This window comes from Manihot esculenta, chromosome 10 (genome assembly GCF_001659605.2).
Source record: "Manihot esculenta cultivar AM560-2 chromosome 10, M.esculenta_v8, whole genome shotgun sequence".
In the NCBI taxonomy this organism is placed as follows: domain Eukaryota; kingdom Viridiplantae; phylum Streptophyta; class Magnoliopsida; order Malpighiales; family Euphorbiaceae; genus Manihot; species Manihot esculenta.
In genome coordinates this window covers 25,165,361-25,184,764 of record NC_035170.2, presented here as the reverse complement: position 1 = coordinate 25,184,764, position 19,404 = coordinate 25,165,361, and the positions used below count along the sequence as shown (strand labels likewise).

Here is a 19,404-nt window from a genome sequence, read left to right as displayed (position 1 = left end):
TTCTTCTTCTTCTTCTTCTTCTTCTTCTTCTTCTTCTTCTTCTTCTTCTTCTTCTTCTTCTTCTTCTTCTTCTTCTTCTTCTTCTTCTTCTTCTTCTTCTTCTTCTTCTTCTTCTTCTTCTTCTTCTTCTTCTTCTTCTTCTTCTTCTTCTTCTTCTTCTTCTTCTTCTTCTTCTTCTTCTTCTTCTTCTTCTTCTTCTTCTTCTTCTTCTTCTTCTTCTTCTTCTTCTTCTTCTTCTTCTTCTTCTTCTGCAACCGAAGAAAGCATGAAAGAGAAAAAAAAAAAAAGGAATTTCACATTAAGAGAAGGGTATTTCTGGAAAAAATTATCACCTCTCACTTTTGACTCTTTGACCAAACGGTTTAAATGGACGGAAGGACTACGAATTTGGACGGAAGAGAAAGTGAGGGACTTAAGTGTTGGGTCGCCAAAATAGAGGGACAGAAGTGTTAATTACGTTAAACCTGAGGGACTAAGAAGTAATTTTCCCTTCTAGCAATTTTGTGCGACACTCGGAACGATAATGCCCATATTTATGACACCTGAAGCATTCAATATTAGACTTATCACGGGGCTCACCTTTGCTTTGCGCTTGATCGGATTGGAAATTCTGCCGATTTCCTCTCCCTCTGCCTCTCCCTCTTCCTCTCCCTCTGCCTCTCCCCCTTGAATTCGAGAAAGAAGAGGGAAGAGTTGAGGCCTTCAAATCTAACATCTATGTCCTTTGATTCTTCAATTAAGCAAACAACATAGTCGAATTTGGCCGTCAGAGAACGTAATATCTTCTCCACAATAGTTACATCTTCTATTTTCTCACCAATAAATCGCATCTTGTTGCATATTTCCATGGTTCTAGCAAAATAGCTGGTAACGGATTCACCGTCTCTCATCTGCAGAGTTTCAAAATCTCTCCTCAAAGTTTGAAGCTGTGCTCGCTTAACTCTGGCTGAGCCTGCATATTTTTTCTTCATAGAATCCCATATATCCTTGGAAGTATCTTTGCAAAGAATTGTTTCCAGGATAGAACGCTCAATAGATTGAAGAAGGTAATTTTTTGCCTTCAAATCTTTGAGCTTTGTAGCTTCAAAATCTGTTTTTTGAGCATCTGTTAATGTTTCTCCTGCTGCTGGAGCGCCGACTCCATTTTCGACTATCGCCCAGTAATCTTTGGAACGCAAGAAGTTCTCCATTAACATGCTCCAATGGTCATAGTGACCAACAAAACGTGGGATTGCTGCCTGCACAAAATTTGACTCTGCAGCCATGGAAATAATAGCTGCTGCTCTCTCTTTTTTTTCACGTGTTTAACTCTCTACAACTATTTTAGCTCTGATACCACTGTTAAGAACTTAGCATAGAGTGAAAAATTAAGAGAATTGATGTAGAAAACTGATTGTATTATTGAATGAGAAATAGCCTTTAAATAGGCAAACAAAACAATTAAATCAGAGAAATAAAAGGAGCACTACTAAGCACTACTGCATAATCAGATGTGCAGAAAATAAATGAATAAATCCCTACAAACTAGGACATATTCTAACTGAATTTTGACTCATTATTCAACAGATGTATTAAATAAAATATAATTATTAATTAATATTTTTAAAATATATATATAAAAAAAATAATTTATAATTTTACTGATTTTTTATATTATAATTTGCGATTTAAATGGTGTCAAATTAATAACTCATGAAATAATTTTATATCAATATTTTTTATTGAAAAATATAATTACTGATATTTATTAATAACGATAAAGATTATTTTGATTTAAATTGAATTGAAAATTTATTAAATTAGAAGATAATTTATATATATATATTTTAATAATTTAACGCAAAATTGATTTGATTCTTGAATGTAATAACTATTATTTATCAATTAATAATTTTGCTAATAATAGTTAATAAAATCTTATTTATATTAATTGTTTGATAAAATTTTATGTAATTATATTAGTGAAACATCAAAAACGTTTGATAAATTATGTTTAAATATTGCTATTTATATATAAAATAATAAATTAAGATATATTAGATTTTTTTTTACTATTAAATTACACATAAATTAATAATTTATCATATAATATATTTAAAATTTAAAAATATGATTTAATAAAATAATTTTTATTTGTATGTATATATAAATTAGTTTTATAATATTTATATTTGGTTTCTAATTATAAATAGTTTATTGATATATATTTAAATTTATGTTAATTTAAAAAATTAATAAATATTAAAAAAGGTAATATAATTTAACTAAAATATAAATCTTATTAGCTATCTACTCACAAAAAGCTTTAAAAAATAAATGAATCCTTGGAAAAATAATGCAATATTTCAATTTTGTTTAATATAAATTTTAAAATTAAAAAGATTTAATTTTTTTATTTTAAATAAAAAATATTAAAAAAATAAGTCGATTAAATTAATTTTTTATGAAAAATTTTAATTTCAAAATTTTTTTTAAATTACTGAGAGTCAAAGTAGAAATTTCACAATATTAAAAATAAAATCAATAATAATAAGCTAAAGTCGGTTAGTCACAAAAATTCTTACCATCTTCTTAATTTGATACGTCGATCAGTATTCGATATAAATTAAAAAAATTAATCAAAATAAATTAATTTAAAATTTTGGTTTGATTTTTTATTCGTTAAATTTTTAATTTTAAAAATTTTAATTATTTTGATTCGATTTAATTTTGATAATAATTGAAAAAATTAAAGCGAATCGATTAATGATAATAGTAAATAATATAGAAATTAGACTATACTAACGTTAAAATATTCTAATTAAATTTTAAAATACTAAAAAATAAAGTGTAAAAAATAAAAAAATTTATTAAAAATTTAAATCAATCGAATCGAATCGAATTAAATTAATTCGATTTAATTTGATTTCTAACTAAAATTGGTTTTATTTTTATAAATATCAAAATTTTAATTTTTAATTTATTTAATTCGATTTAATTTTTAAATTGATTACATGGAATGGACACCCCTACGTACCTACTTACCTCACCCTTCTAACTTCATTGGAAAAATAATACTCCTCCATCTTATTTTATTTTTCCATTCATCTCCTAATATTAGATTAATTTTTTATATAGTAATTTATTTTATAATTTAATATATATCAAAAAATAAAATTTAATAATTTAATAATTTTAATTAAATAATAGGAGAGGATGGTATATTATAAAATTAGGGTTTGGAATATATTTTTTAAAAATGTATTAATACAAAGTCAACAATGAGTAATTGTTACCCTTATTTGGATGATAAGAAAAAGTTAGATTAATCTTAATTTTATTAATATTTATTTCACTTAAATATTAATTTTGAGGGATTAAATTATCAGAGGCTAACAAAAACTCTATTTATAAATCACAATTCCAATGAGAAGAGAAGAAAGTACAATTTTTTTTTTTCAATTTTATCATGCATCTTCAAATTGAGAGATCTTACTTTTTTTTTTTGTTTTATTATAATTTGTTAATTACTGTAATTTAATTTACTTTTATTATTTCTTTCTTTATTTAATTTTCCTCTTATTATATTTTAATTTTTATACATTATATTTAAATTATTTTCTTTTCATATTTCCCCTCCTGCCCCTCAACAACTGTCAAAACAGCTCTCCCTTGTACACAGTGAGATTTCTTTCATTGCCTGCTCTCTCTTTTTCTTTACTTTCTTGAATTTCTAACAGCTTAACATGTTAAACCCCATCTGGGTTTTTCATGTTATTGGTCTTCTTCGAAGTTTTCAGTTTTTTAAACGTAATTTGGTCAATGGTTTCTTTGAAAATTAATGGCTTTTCATCAGAAGTTTGGTGTTGTTGGTTTACATGGAGTGAATTCATTTTCATCAAATGGGAGCACATTGAACTCCACCTTCATCAGAATTAGTGGTAGTAAATCCTCCTTCAGTACTAAGGGTATTGGCAAAATTCGAGCAGCAGTTGTATCTGATGAAGGTGACCTGCTGTCTTATTCCAATGGTAATAATGCTGCAGTAAAGAGGAGTTTCATTGATAACAATCCAGTTGAAATTTGATTACAGCCTGACGCTTTAGCACTTCGAACCCGTCTGGCAGATAATGCTCCCATCTCCGATGGTTTCTCCATCGATAATGATGAGTTTGATTTGGATGGCCCAACTGAAGGTTTTTCCTCCATTGCTGAGGCCATCGAAGACATTCGTCAAGGGAAGGTCGGTGTTTTTCCATGTGATAATATATGGTAGCATTTTCAGCAATTATTGCTTGAAAATATCCCTTCCTTTTCATTGTTGCATTGCTGATTGCTTTTTCCAATGCAGATGGTCGTGGTTGTAGATGATGAAGACAGAGAAAATGAAGGGGACCTTATCATGGCAGCAGAGTTGGCAACACCTGAAGCTAAGAGAAAAAAAAAGCAACGGAATAATCCAATGATCTATGTTTGGCTTCTTCCTTTATTTTCCAAGCAAGAATAGAAATACTACAAGCCATTAAAATCATGCCAACATTTCCCTCATACCATTAAAATCATGCCAACATTTACTTCATAGGCTTTGTCTTCATGTAAAAGATAAATTTGCTACAGTTAGTTAATGAATGTCCCCTCAGATATTGTGAAGCAGAGGTATACAGTCCTTTGCTCTTATTTTTTCCGGATATAAGCAGTTATGCATCAGTCCACTTTCATACCATAATAGTTCTGAGATTTGGATTTGCCTCTCAATGTCTTCTGTAGGATGCAAAACATGGCACAACCACTGGGGTTTCAGCTCATGACAGGGCAACAACAGTGTTAGCTCTCGCATCCAGGGATTCAAAACCTGGAGACTTCAACCGGCCAGGCCATATTTTTCCATTGATCAGGTACAGAGATGGTGGTGTTTTGAAAAGAGCTGGACATACAGAAGCTTCTGTTGATCTTGCTGTTCTAGCTGGATTGGACCCTGTTGGAGTTCTGTGTGAGATTGAGGATGATGATGGCTCCATGGCTAGATTGCCAAAGCTTCGTCAATTTGCACGGCAGGAGAATTTAAAAATTGTATATATTGCTGATTTGATCAGGTAAAGTATTTCCTGTTCTTTGAGGAGCTATACCTTTTTATTAGAAAAAGATGCTAGAGTTGTGTAGTTTCACCAACATCTGTTTTCTTCGTCTGCTAAACATTTTAAGCATTCATGTTGAGAAGTTATGTTGCCCCTCAAATTCTGGGTAATCCAATTGATTTTGCAGCTGATATACTGTAAATTTACCGGCTCATTGATCCTTGAAATCCTCTGCTCTATTGCATTTTCTATTATTACTGGAAGACTTCTTGTCATATTCTCAATGACAAATACATTGAATTGTAATTTACAGGTATACGAGGAATGAGAGAGAAATTAGTAGATCGTTCTTCTGCTGCTAGGATACCAACAATGTGGGTTCCATTTACAGCTTACTGTTACAGATCAATATTGGAGGGCATGGAACATATTGCAATGGTGAAGGTCAGCGAAATTTCAAACTATTTTGGAATCTTATCCAAAATTAAGATGAAACATAAGTTACTGGACTGCTTACATTTTCATTTTAAAATGACTAGACCAATGGGTCTGAAAAGAATGCTGCTCCTGTGAGACACGAATTTCATAATGAAGCATATGAAAAATACAGAGTTTGAAATTTTGTTCAAGCCCTCTAGCCAAAAGAGGAGGATGAAGGGGGCGGGGGGGAGGAGGAGAAGACAACCTATGCTTGGAAGGGTATATTACATATAGAACCTATCCTTGTGCTTTCATCTAGAAATATGATCTTTTATATTGGGTGGTGTTGAAATATGAACTTAAGGGACAAAGTCCCATGTCGAGTACGCATGAGAAAATGGAAGGCTACTGGCTTGGAGTCCCAGAGCCATTGTTGAGGGGAAGATTGTAGGTGACATTGGCTGTTTATTGGCAATAATATTTCATATATAACTTGGAAAATCATCCTCTTAAAAGGTGTTTTTTGGGATGGAGGTAGATCCAGTCTCTTTTATTATCTACATGGTATTAGAGAGATACCAGTAAGGCTCAATGACCTTAGATCTGGGACTTGGAAGCATGATGGATTGAGCCTAAAGGAGTCAAACTTGTGAGCTGAGCCTAGATGAGCCAGACTCAAGTGGATCCAATGGCCTAGCCAAAAAGAGCCAGACCCTAGCCAAGAGGAACGACACCTTGTTATGGGCAATCCACATTGTATTTTTCATTGAAAGAAATTGACTGTTGTTACTGTACAGTTCAAATGCAAACAGGGTGAGATCGGAGATGGGCCCCAAAATGGACCGTCACCAGCGCTAGGATTCAGATCGGCTTAAAGCCGCCAGAACCCGTAGCAAGTCTGCTCTACTCTCTGTGTACCTGTAAAATCTCATACATGGTCATACATTTTCTGTGAAAACAAAAACTTTTCTCTGGACTAAGGCTTAACTTGTGCATGCACTATCTCTGTACTCTGTACCCCTGACTAGAGCTCACTCTAGATGGGTTAACTCATACCTGTTAAGTCTGGTTTTGTACATACTCTGTAAAATAGTTATAGAAACAGACCATGTATACAAAAGATTTACAACAAAATAACTAAGTCAAACACAATTCTAACTTTATACACAACTGCTACATTTCTTTAATATTACATGTTTACATGTCCACAATATTCTATTACAAAACTTTTTACTCTTTCTGTTTTCTTCTGGACTTTCCCTGTACAACCTGTACACTGAACCGGCAAGATTTGGGTTAAGGGAGTGGGATGAGCTCTATAGCCCAGTGAGTAGAACAGTAAAATAAGTCATTAAAACATGATTGTATGAAATGCATCATATCACAAACAATTCACATCAAGGGTAAACCTGTCACCACATAGTTTCAGTAACTTTGCCGTGCCAGGGCGTAGAATCGAGCACCTGGTCTTCCTGTCATATATATAGACGTGTATATAACACCTGTACTTACCATTGCCAGGGCGTAGTCAAAGGCTCCTGGACTTCTCTATACTTGCCAGGGCGTAGTCAAAGGCTCCTGGACTTCTCTATACCTGCCAGAGCGTAGTCAAAGGCTCCTGGACTTCCTGTCAGATACTATTTGGATCATTCAGCATTCACCCACATCAACAAATAACTATGCAATGCAACAAATTCGTGGATTCTAATGCAATCAACCTATTGCATAATCATGATGCATGAAATATGCTAAAAGCATTCCATTTCTCAATTAAAAGACTTAAGTTTAGTTCCACTCACCTCTGCTCCTCTAGCAGATACTGAACTGACTCTGTAACCACTAACACTGACGACCTCCTCGATCTCTCGGGTCCAAACCTCTTAATCAGAACTTGAAAATATGGAACAACTCTCCTTCAAACTCTTCAAACCTCAAAACTTTTCTTTTTAACTTAAAACCTCTGGAAGTGAAAAGACCAGCTCTACTTATCCATTTCACCGACTGGAGGCGTTTATATAGGTGGCAAACCGACTCAGCTTCGGTAGCCTAACCGCATGCAAAACCATGCAACGTTCGACGGCTGAACCTGAGCTTTCGGAAGCCGAATCTAAAGCACTTTCGGCGGCCGAACATTACCTTCGGCGGCCGAACATGGCAAAAGCTTCCTTAGCCTTTTCTCTCCAAAACTCAATCCTATTCCACTCTAAACTTTTAAAACACTTAAAAACATTTTAGAAAACCTTTCTCTTACCCTTCTAGAAACCTCTGACATCCTCGAATTCCACCGGACGGTAAGAATTCCGATGCCTGATCTAGCCGGGTATTACAGGCAGGATATTCTTGTGAGAGTACATTCAGGGTGCCCCACAGGAGATATCTTTGGTTCTGCCAGATGTGATTGTGGGAACCAGTTGGCACTTGCAATGCAGCGGATTGAGGCTTCTGGCCGGGGAGTGCTGATCTACCTCCGTGGCCATGAAGGAAGGGGTATTGGTTTGGGTCACAAGCTTCGTGCTTACAACCTACAGGATGCCGGGCGTGATACAGTTGAAGCAAATGAAAAGCTGGGACTGCCTGTTGATTCCCTAGAATACGGCATTGGTGCCCAGGTAATTTAGAGTATCTGCTTTTTTTTGTGTTATTTTCACAACATAAGTTAAAGCATAATTACGCTTAACTCGTATAGGCATTTGGAATGACTAGATTTTTTATGCTTTGATTCGATTGGTTGAAATCTGATGATATTCTTCCATTAATGGCCTTAAAAAAATGTTTCTTTTTCGTTCAACGAACTTTGAGAGCCACACATGCTAGGGTTGGAATTTGCAGGTGGTTGAGTGATAAAGAGAATCATTTTGAGGGTTTCCAACATGATGCTCTACAATTTCGTAGCATCAACTGACTAGATTCTATCTTCATTTTCCACAGATTGTGTTGTTGGTTTCTTATAATAAACATGCATCTTCTAGGTCTTGAGGGAAACTTTATATGTTCTGTTTATACTTCCACTGCAGATATTACAGGATCTGGGAGTCCGAACAATGAAGTTGATGACAAACAACCCTGCAAAGTACATTGGGCTCAAGGGCTATGGTTTGACAGTTGTTGGTAGAGTTCCTCTTCTAACTACCAGCACAAAGGAAAACCAGAGGTATCTGGAGACGAAACGTGCTAAAATGGGTCATATCTATGGAGTAGAATTCAATGGCCACTCGAGCAATCTTATCAGTGGCAATGGTGAACCTGGCACTGATACTGCTGGAGATTCTACTTCAAACTGATAAGCGAGCTGTTCTGGCTATAGACACTCATTGTTCACCTGTGAGATTTGAGCTCTTTAGCATCACAAAATGGCGAAATCATCAATCGGATTGTTTGTGAAGAAGAATTCAAATTCTTTTATTTCGAAAGAAGAAGCTTTGCTGAAAGATTTGTTGGAGGGCACTGCATTGAGGAGCCATTCAATTCATTTTTTCTTAAAGGTGTAAACTAGACATGGAAATTCCCATTTTATGCAATCCATTATTATTGATTTGTATCATTTTTCTAGATTTTGGCTCTGTAAAGGTGGATGCTGAATCAATACTTAGAACTGACAAACAACAAGGGTTAATGATTTGATGTTTATCAGCTTACAAGCCTTACTGCAAAGTCAATGAGGCATAAAGTCTCAAACTTTAACTGTAATATCATCAAAGTAAGAACAAAACTTCAAATCTGTCCTAAAGAAGCAATTCATGAAGTGCACTGTGAGATATTTTATGCATAAATGCTCACAGAGAAAAATGATTATTAAGCAAATGAGTGCCTACTCAAGTCACGAACTGATTCTTTTATACAGATTTATTAGCTTTAACATTATTCACGTTGCTCTGCCAGTACTTGAAAGTTCATCTCATATGAAAATCTGTGAAAATAGATTTATCTGGAAAAAAGCAATTACACTGGTAACAAAGCTAAAACAACAATGGAAAAGTTATGGAAAACCATTAGTATTCTTATGTTTGATTTTTCTGAATCATAAGAAATCCACTGAGGATGAAGAAGGGGAGATTAAGAGATGTTCAGATAAGGTATTTGGGAATATTTAATACAATTGAATCAAATAGGAAAAGAATAAAAGATCAAAAGGAAAGAGTTAATCACCGAACAAACTCTGATATTTTTAAATTTTTATAATTGGATCTTATACTAATTTAATTATCAATTAAATTATAAACTTTATATTTTATTTTAAATTCATTTTACCATTACTTTTATCGTTAGTATTTAATAAAATTATCACATCATATCGCCACATCACTAATTAAATTATAAATTTTATATCTTATTATAAATACACTTTACCGTTACTTTTATTACAGTTACTTTTATAAATATTGTAAATGTATTTTAAAGTTAAGAATTCTTTTTATCATTTTATTTAAAATTAAAATTTATAATAAAAAATATTTTATATTATTATCATATTTATTTTAATTTTATCAATAATTCAGGTATACTAATTTATATTAATTCAATTCTCAATTAACCCATCCCCTAAATTATTTTTTAGTTAAAAAAAGTACATATTAATAATATGGTTGAAAAACTTTTAATTAAAAAAAAAGCTATGTAGAAAAAGAAAGGATAGGATTTAATTAGTCATTAAATTAGTATATAATGCAATTATAACTATATTATTAATTATATTTCTTTCAAATATTTTTTTTTATTTTCAACTACATTATTAATCATGTATTTTTTTTTAACTATAATAATTTTTAGAGTAGATTTTAGGAAAAAATAGTTTGAAGAGATGGATTAGTTTAGAATTGAATTAATATAAAATAATATACTTAAATCATGTATAAAACTGAAAAAAATATTATAATAATATTATAAATTTTAATTTTAAATAAAATAATTAAAAAAATTAACTTTAAAAAATTTATAATTGCATAATTAACTTTAAAAATTTACTAATTAAATCTTAAACTTTTAAATTTTTATTAAATGTATCTTAAATTTTGCTGACGTAGCAACATAATGTGGGCATGACAACATGTGAAGTTTTTTTTTTTTGAAGTAGAACTACTGATTGTATTAATAAAATTTCATTAAATAATTAGGGATATCATGCAAACAGAGAGACGATTATGCCGGATAGATTCTCTATCCAAAGTATGAGCAGTTAGAATAGCATTATAACGGACCCATCTAACATAAATATCAATTATAGAATCTAATAAAAATTTACAATCATTCAAAATCAAATTCATGTATAAGATAATTTCGCAAAAATTTTCTTCAAGTGACTGTCTAAAACTCTGCATAAGATAATTTGACAAAAATACTTCTCTTTCTTTCTCATCTCTCGAGCATAAATCATTAAAATCTTTCGAACAAAACCACAGAAGAGAGCTTCTACGAGATAAAACTCGAATAAGGTGTCAAGACTAACGTCGTTATTGCGATTACGAAAATCCATAATAACTAGTAAATCTCTATTGAATATTACTTTCTTAAATAACCGAATCAATAAAATTTGAAAAAAAGTCAACCACAAACCTATGACTATTCCACATTAATGAAAGATCTCCTCCCAATTCTTGTATATTGACTGAAAATCAACCATCAAAATGTAAAAAAACAATTCATTTGTGTAATACCCGGCTAGACTCCGATATCGGAATTCCTACCGTCCGGTGGAATTTCGGTTGTCGGGAACTTCTAGAAGGGTAAAGACATGTTTTATGAAATGTTTTTATGTTTTTAATGGTTTTAAAGTATGAAACTAAATGAGTTTTTTTGCATGAAAATAGCATTGGAGGAAAACCCAGGTTCGGCGGCCGAACTTTCGGCGGCCGAACATGCATGCGTTTTGGAGGCACGTTAGGCCCCCGAAAGCATGAGTTAGGGAAGTTCAGGTTCGGCCGCCGAAAGTCAAGTTCGGCCGCCGAACATTTGCATGGATGCGGAGGCACATTCGGCCCCCGAACGTGGCCTGGCCAGCCACCTATAAAAGGGTCCCTTAGCCGAAAATGGGCGAGCTTTTTCTCCCCATTTCGGCCAAGGTGAGCATTCCGCCATCCTTCCCCAATCTTGAGTTTTTCCTTCCTTTTTCCATGATCTTTACAAGTTTATAACTTTGGTTTTGAAGATCTTTGAGCTTAGAACAAGTTTTGGAGCTTGGAGACCAAAAGTTGGAACTTCTCCCATCTCCAAGTTTAGATCTCCTCAACCCTCGATCTTCAAGAGGTAAGAGCCGATCTTAAGCTCTTCATGTGTTTTAAGTAAGTTTTAAGTGATTTTATGGGGTAGAATGACATGTATAGGGTTGTATGAGTTTTTAAGCAAATGTTAAGTTTTAAGTGATTTATGATCAATGTATGATGTTTGAGTATGCTTGAAGTGTTGTAGTTGGGGTATTTGATGTCTTGAGGCCCCTAGGAACTTGTATGCATGATTTGGGTGAAGTATATGCATGATGTGAGAGTTGGGAGGCATTTGTGCATAGGGGAGCCAAAGTTTTTGCCCTTTGGCAGAAACCAGGTTCGGCAGCCGAAGGCACTTTCGGCCGCCGAACATGGCTTGAGAGGCAGCTTTAGGCTGCCGAAGCTTGCCCCCGAAAATTGGAGTTTCGGCTCTGTCCGAGACTTTCGGCCGCCGAAGGTGCCGCCGAACATGCATGAGTTTCGTCTCTGTCTGGGAGTTTCGGCCGCCGAAGGTGCCGCCGAACCTGCCTGACTTTCGTCTCTGGAGGGACTTTCGGCCGCCGAAGGTGCCGCCGAAAGTGCCCTGTCCAGCCTTTTCTTGCATGATTCCTAGGAGTGTTTTGGTGATGTTTTAGGAGGTTTTTGGGGGTATGTCTAGAGTTATGTTCTTGTTGTTTGGTACCTCATTTGAGTCCACCTGTGTAGGTTCGGACCCGAGGAACCGAGACCCCCGGTTGTGAGATAGTCGTTCCGAGTTCGTTGTTACAACTTCAGTCACCAGGTGAGTGGAACAACTTCTTAAATTTTAAAGTAAATGAATAAATGAATAAATGAATGAATCATAAAGCATTGCCCATGCATCATTATGCTATGCAATATTTCAGGATGTTTGCATTAGATCTCACGAATATGCTGCATTGCATAAATTGATGTTGATGTGGATGAATGTTGAGTGATCCATTAGCTCTCGTATGTTATGTCATGATATGATGATGATACGGTATGGAAGTCCAGGAAGACCCATTCTACGTCCCTGGCACTATGTAAGAGAAAGACCAGGACCCATTCTACGTTCTGGCACTAATGGAAATGTAGAGGGCTATTGGTGACAAATTCATCCTTTATGTGATTAACTGTGATGTGTTGCATTCCATGAAAGCATGAATAAGAAAAAGTTATATAATAACATACCTAAAAATGGAGGAATCTTAATAATAAAATGAATAATAACATACCTAAAAAGGGTGGAATTAAAGCAAATATTTTTAGTTTCCGCTCATTGGGCTTTATAGCTCACCCCCTCTCCCCTAACCCCAGTCTTGCAGGTGCAGAGTAGATAGAGAAGTCAGCAGAGTAAGAGAAGATTATGTAATAGCTTAGCTGTGGACATGGTTTGTAGCAATGTAAATGTATGAGATGTAATGTAATGTAAGATTGATAATGTGCTTGACTAGAGTCTGTTGTATTCCCAGTACACATGGTCTTGTATGAGATATAATGTTTTTATGATGATTATGTAATCCAAGCCTATGTTATGTTATGTTACCCCATTGGAATATTTGATGAGGATTCCAATGAGAGGTTTATGTTATGTTGTGCATGCACAGGCTAGGCTTGGCAAAGAAATGTTTGAATGAATGAATGAAAGAAAAGTTTTTTTTTAATTTTTATGTATGTTGTTGACCATGTATGGGATTAAACAGGTTCACAGGATGTATGTTTGGCTTGCTACGGGTCCCGGCGGCCTTAAGCCGATCTGGATCCTAGCGCCGGTGGCGGCCTGATTTTCGGGTCGTTACAATTTGAGAACTAAGAATCTTTGTTTCCATCAAAAATAAAATGTCTGACTTGTAACTAGAAACCAAATCCTTCAATATAATAACTATCTGAAGATTGCTGCCATAAATTTGTCAAATAGGTCTACATATTCTGAAAATTTATTGGATTGTATGTGAGAAATATCCCCACCATACAGAAATTATAAGTGACGATCGGAATATCTCTTGAGTTTTTATTAGGGACAACAATATTTTCTTTTTTATCGATAGTTAATTGAAGCAGATCGTCTTTCATGGAAAAGGAGAAAGAAGAAATTAGGTTTAAGGAAGAATAAAAGGCGAGAGTATCAAGTCACAAAGAGACCAAAGAGTGAAACTTGACTAACATGTGAAGTTATAAAATTTTTTTAGTGATTAACTAAAAAAAATGATTGTGCAATAAAATATTAATTATACAACAATCCAATATTAGTCTTTCTTCTACTCCCGTGTCATTTTAACCGATTGTTATCCTGTCCTGCTTGGTGTGATTGATCCTGACTTTGATTACAGCTTCCAATATGCATCCTTTTTTTATGCTTAGTTTCTTCAAGTTTTCTTTGTAGTGATAGCTTCCTTATCTTTCTATTGAAGTCCTGGAGCTTGGAAGTTGCCATACTGAGCATTAATAGAATTGGTGGAGGAGGCACTACAGAACCAATTAGTCGCTGATTATCACACCAAATTGAATTGGGAGTACTAAGTAGCCTTTCATCTGCAAGTCTAGACTGAACAAAGAAAGTTTCAAAAAACTATCTACGTAATCAGAGCAAATGAAGTTTTAACAAATTATTTTAGTAAACAATTTCAAAATTAAATGTGTTATTCAAAATAAAAGAAACTAAATAAAAAAAATAGAGTTACACCAGATGTGTACAAAACAGTCTCAATTACCAACTAAATATTCTAACTGAAGCACAATTTTCTAAGTACTGTACAGGGTATGTCAACACATTCATTTAGACAACAAAATAATCTTCTTTATCAATAAATATTATTGTATCAATTTTCTTTATCAATAAATATTATTGTATTAATTTTATAGATAACTCATTAACCTAAATTGTAATGTCCATGTTTGCGTTGGATGTCTTCATTCGCCTTCAATTCACAACTTTCTTAGTCGTCACTAAACTTGAATAGAAATGATAAAATGGAACTCCAGTGACACACTTCGACTCAGGTGAATGCGAGTCCAACAAATGCATTTCCCTTAACTTAATCTCACAAATAGTTTTAATTTTTGAACTCAATTTTTTATTAGGTGCAAAATGATTAATTCTTTAGTAATTTTGATCTAATTATTATAAATTATTTATTTTTTTATGTCATGGATTCTACTTTACTAAATTTTAAAATTATTGCCGTGTTTTTAAATATATTTTTTTAAAAAATACTAAATATTTAAATTTTATAAATTACTAACTTAATAAAATTGTTATTTTGTAGATTCTTTAAATTTGAAATGATATTTCATGGAATAATAATTTTAAATGTGCAACAGTATTATAGAAAAAAAAATTAAATGATTTTTATGATATATTAATTAAAAGATTGAGACTAATAGCATTTTTTGGAGAACAAATATTGATTTTATTCATAAATATAGGTTTTTTTTTATTTTTTTCACATAAATTTTAAAAACCTCGGATAATCCTATAAAAATTGGCATATGATGAGAAAAAAATATATAAATTTATGAATTTGTTATAAACACTTTAATAAATTATAAATAAATATCAAGATAAATGTTTAATTTAGCCGTTATTAAGTTAGATTATTTTTTTAAACTCATACTACTATAAAAATCAGATATACATAATCAAGGAGGGTCTTAATTAATTCAGGCCAAGAAGCCTTCCCATGCACCCAAACCTCAGACTCTCAATCATAAAGGAAAAGGTTTCTGTTCAAATTCCTGCCGAACAACATAACAAATAAAGCCAAAAGCTTATATCAAACTTTAAGACTAATATAAAACATGACTACTCCATGAAAATAACTCATTATCCAGAGGCCCTCAGGTCCCCCACATGGACCCAGTCCGGCCCACTCAGTCTTGAGACCGGGCTCCATCCAAGTTTCTCGATCAGGCCGGTCCGGCCCTCACGGCCCGTCGAGTAGATCCTCTTTGGACTCAGTTTTGACCTTATCTTCTGGCCCTCAGAACCAGGAAGGAGTTCAACCCATTCGTCTTGTGGGACCATTCGCATATGCGCTCGGGGAGAATCAGGGGCTGTTACGTATAGGGCAGAAATCTGATATCCTCGTACGATCGTATCAGTATGGCAAAGACATGTGGTCCAATGGAAGTCAGGCCGTTATACGTCACTGACAGACAATGAAAACAGATAAAAGGAGGAATGCTCTCCTCTAGAAAAGGTCTTTTTTTTTTTTTGCTAAGTTAATAAAATTCTTATAAAACCTTACTTTCTGGATCTCAGATCATCAAGATTCTTGAGAGAACAAAATTTTACCGTCATCAATAAACTGTCCAAAATCAGACCCGTCATCTTTTGATGAAGAAAAAGCATTGATGATACTTTTGACATAACTTCCATATTCAAATTGTTATATGCCCAACTATTTAGCCAAAAGAGTTTCCCTCAAAGTTAAGGCCTCTCCTATTTGTGGAGGAAGGACTCCAACTTGATGGCATGACAAAACAGTATGGAACTCACCATGTGCATTTCTAAGAATTGTTGTAAAGGAAATTTGCCATTCATTTGTATGTATTAAGCATCAACATTACACTTTAATTTTTTCTATGGGGTTTAATCCATTTTTGCACAGCGATAGTGCTACCAGTATTTATACTAACTGCTCTTGCTCCTTGCCATTCTGATAAAATTTAAAACTTGAATTTCACTGTTTCTCTAGATAGCCAAAATAATCACATGAATATCAAGGAAATAGCCAAAATAATCAGCACAGGTAACACACCCTGAATTGGTTGCCAGCAATCAAGCCAAAAGGGCAATTAAAGAACACATGGATATCATTTTCAAAAGCACTGCATCTATTACACTCCTCAGAAATCTCCATCCTTTTTTTCTAATGTTATCTTTGGTAAATAAAATACCTTGTAGGAATCTCTTGAAGGAAATTTTTTCATTAAGAAATTTTTAAATTTATTTTTTTCATTTAATTGAAATCCCTCAAATTCAAAATTATAAAAAATATAGAAAGATATACTTTTATAGAAAAGTCACAATTCTTGTCCATTTAATATTTAATGTGGGATGTGGGATTGGTATTAGCGAATAAGTATATTCACGAATTTATTCGCGAGTCTGCTCATGAGTCAGTTCACGAGTTTATTCATAAACTTGAAACCCACCAAATTTACGAGTTTAAACGAGTCAAATACTGTTAAGTTCAAGTTCGACTCGTTTATTAAACGAGTCTAAAAAATGAATTCGAACTCAGCTCATTTAAAAAATAAGGCAAACTCGATTAAATTTTTACTCAGTTGAATTTCGAATAATCAACGAATAATTTCATCTCTTAATAACACCGGTAGGGATTAAAATTGATTTTTATGTAAAAACAAATTTATATTAGACTCCACCAATTCTGTTAAATATTTTTTTAATATAACATCTACTTATATTAACTTATAAAAAAAATTAAAAAAATAAGTCAAACTATGTATTTTTAATTTATGTTGAATTAAGACATATTAAGAAATTAGTAAATATGTTATTATTTCTTAAACAGGAAGATAAAAATAAGAAAATAAAATCAAGGTATTATCCAACTGAGCTGGAAAAATAAATTTCCAGACTAATTGCTAAAATTAATTATACGCGTTTAATTATTTTCTTATTCCGGAAAGTGAATCCCCGCGGATTTTCTCACCAAATCCAAACACTGCTTTCCATTTTTTTGACCGTTACGCAAAGCTACACGCAAAAACCATCTACACGGTTCACTTTAAAATTTCATTACACGCGTACGGCTACAATTCTTTGACAACTGTACCTAGTAGGCACCCTACCCCACAAGTCTAGAAAAACCGGGGTGTCCTTTTGCCTTTCGTGGGGTCCACTCATCATGAAATCAATCCCTCCGAATGATCTTTTCCCTGAACACGGTCTGCACCATTGATTACTTGCCTTATAAAATTCGGAATATCCAACGGCTCTTCTCTTGATCAAAAACCTTTCACACTGAAGCTCCTATATATACCCTATCTCCTCACATTTTCTTCTCACACTTCGAGTTTTCGACCTTTACTCTTCCTTCCTCTCTGTTCTGTTTGTGTATCTGCTTCGCTGTAGAAGAAAAGAAATTGCAATGGCTCGCTCAAGCTTAGCGTTCTTGATGCTAATGGCGGTGTTGGTAGGTTCCTCAGTGGCACAGTCACCAGCATCATCACCTGTATCTCCCCCAACCAAATCGCCTGGGGCAACTCCACCTAATGCGGCAACTCCAGCACCTTCAGTATCTGCGCCTTCTCCAACCGTTAATCCTCCAGTATCTGCTCCTTCTCCAACAGTTAAACCTCCAGTATCTCCACCGGCTAATGCACCATCGCCAGCTACTGTTGACTCCCCTCCATCTCCTCCTCCTTCTTTGTCTTCTCCGGCTCCCTCTACAACTGCTTTACCTCCTTCCTCAATCGCTCAAACACCATCTGATGCTCCTGCTCCAGCGGAAAACGGTGCCGCTCTGAATAGATTTGCCATTGCTGGATCTCTGGCTGTCGGTGCATTGACTGCCGTTTTGGTCCTCTAAATTAAATTATTATAGATGCATTATATATTTTTTTTTCTTGGATTTTTTAATATGTTGCTTAATTTTTTTCGTTTCTTTAACAATTCTTTTGTATTTTTCAACACAGTTGGGTAATATTTTAGTACTATATTTTTTCATACATTTTCAGCTATTTCTCCTTTTCAGAAATTTCACAGCCATATCCAATTTGTCAACATGTTTGGATGATCAATTTAAAGATTTTTCTGATTTCCAATCCAAGTGTAAACGAGATTTGATAATTCTCTTAAATCACCAAGCATTTGAATTTGCATATAGAAGTAAGGACTAGAATTACATATGCTTTTATATAGATTTTAATTTAAAGATTTTATTTTTTATATTAATTTTAATTAGTTAAGAAAATTTTTTAAAAAATATACAAAATATAATAAGATTAAATATTTTAAAATAAAAAAATAAATTAGATGGTAATTATATAATAATTATTGCTAAGACAGACTAGAGTTATTATATAAATAAAACTGCTAATTCAATACGATATTTTTTATATTGATTTTAATAAGACTATATTTTCTCTTTTCTTAAACTCAATAGACAATATTTGTTCAAAAAAGTTATTTTTATTATTTATTTTAAATCGACAAGAAAATGTTATTTTCTATTTATATTTTACTATTTTTTATTACTTTTAGAATAAATTAGTTTGGAATTGATTTTTCTCTTTTATACTTAATTTTTATGTAAATGTAATAAATTATTAAATTTTATTAATAAAAAACAAACATTCTCTACAACGAGTAGTGTAGAACGAGTAAAGATAACGTGTAAAGTACATTCAAAAAAATTAGTATATATAAAAGTGGAAAGAGGAAAAATAATGAGATTGTCCATAATACTCTTAGTCTTTAAATTATTTACAATCATATTTAATTATTTAACTAGTTGATAATTTTATTTTTTTAAATTTAATTTTTAGAATAGATGGTAATATTATACTTTATATTAAATTTAATTAGTTAAGAAATTTTCAAAAAGATATATAAGATATAATAATATTAAATTTTTAAATAAGGATATAAATTAAATGGTAATTTTATTATTTATATTATATATATATATATATATATATATATATATATATATATATATATATATATATATAAGTAGATTAGTATAAATTATTTAATATTATGC

General features: G+C 32.7%; 2 protein-coding genes and 1 pseudogene across 2 annotated transcripts; 2 read left to right on the top strand and 1 right to left on the bottom strand.

The window, feature by feature from the left end:
- Positions 1-575: 575 nt before the first annotated feature.
- Positions 576-1,265, bottom strand: LOC110624277. Its single transcript, XM_021769383.1, has one exon. It carries the CDS (start codon positions 1,263-1,265, stop codon positions 576-578), a length of 690 nt encoding a protein of 229 aa, XP_021625075.1.
- Positions 1,266-3,820: 2,555 nt separating this feature from the next.
- Positions 3,821-8,907, top strand: LOC110624276 (annotated as a pseudogene).
- An 8,780-nt stretch (positions 8,908-17,687) lies between these two features.
- Positions 17,688-18,369, top strand: LOC110624474 (classical arabinogalactan protein 9). Its single transcript, XM_021769644.2, has one exon. It carries the CDS (start codon positions 17,788-17,790, stop codon positions 18,226-18,228), a length of 441 nt encoding a protein of 146 aa, XP_021625336.1. The 5' UTR covers positions 17,688-17,787; the 3' UTR covers positions 18,229-18,369.
- The last annotated feature ends 1,035 nt before the right edge of the window (positions 18,370-19,404 follow it).

Excerpts from the sequence above, each read along its gene's own strand:
- LOC110624277 (XM_021769383.1), bottom strand. The coding sequence starts at position 1,265 with ATGGCTGCAGAGTCAAATTTTGTGCAGGCAGCAATCCCACGTTTTGTT.
- LOC110624474 (XM_021769644.2), top strand. The coding sequence starts at position 17,788 with ATGGCTCGCTCAAGCTTAGCGTTCTTGATGCTAATGGCGGTGTTGGTA.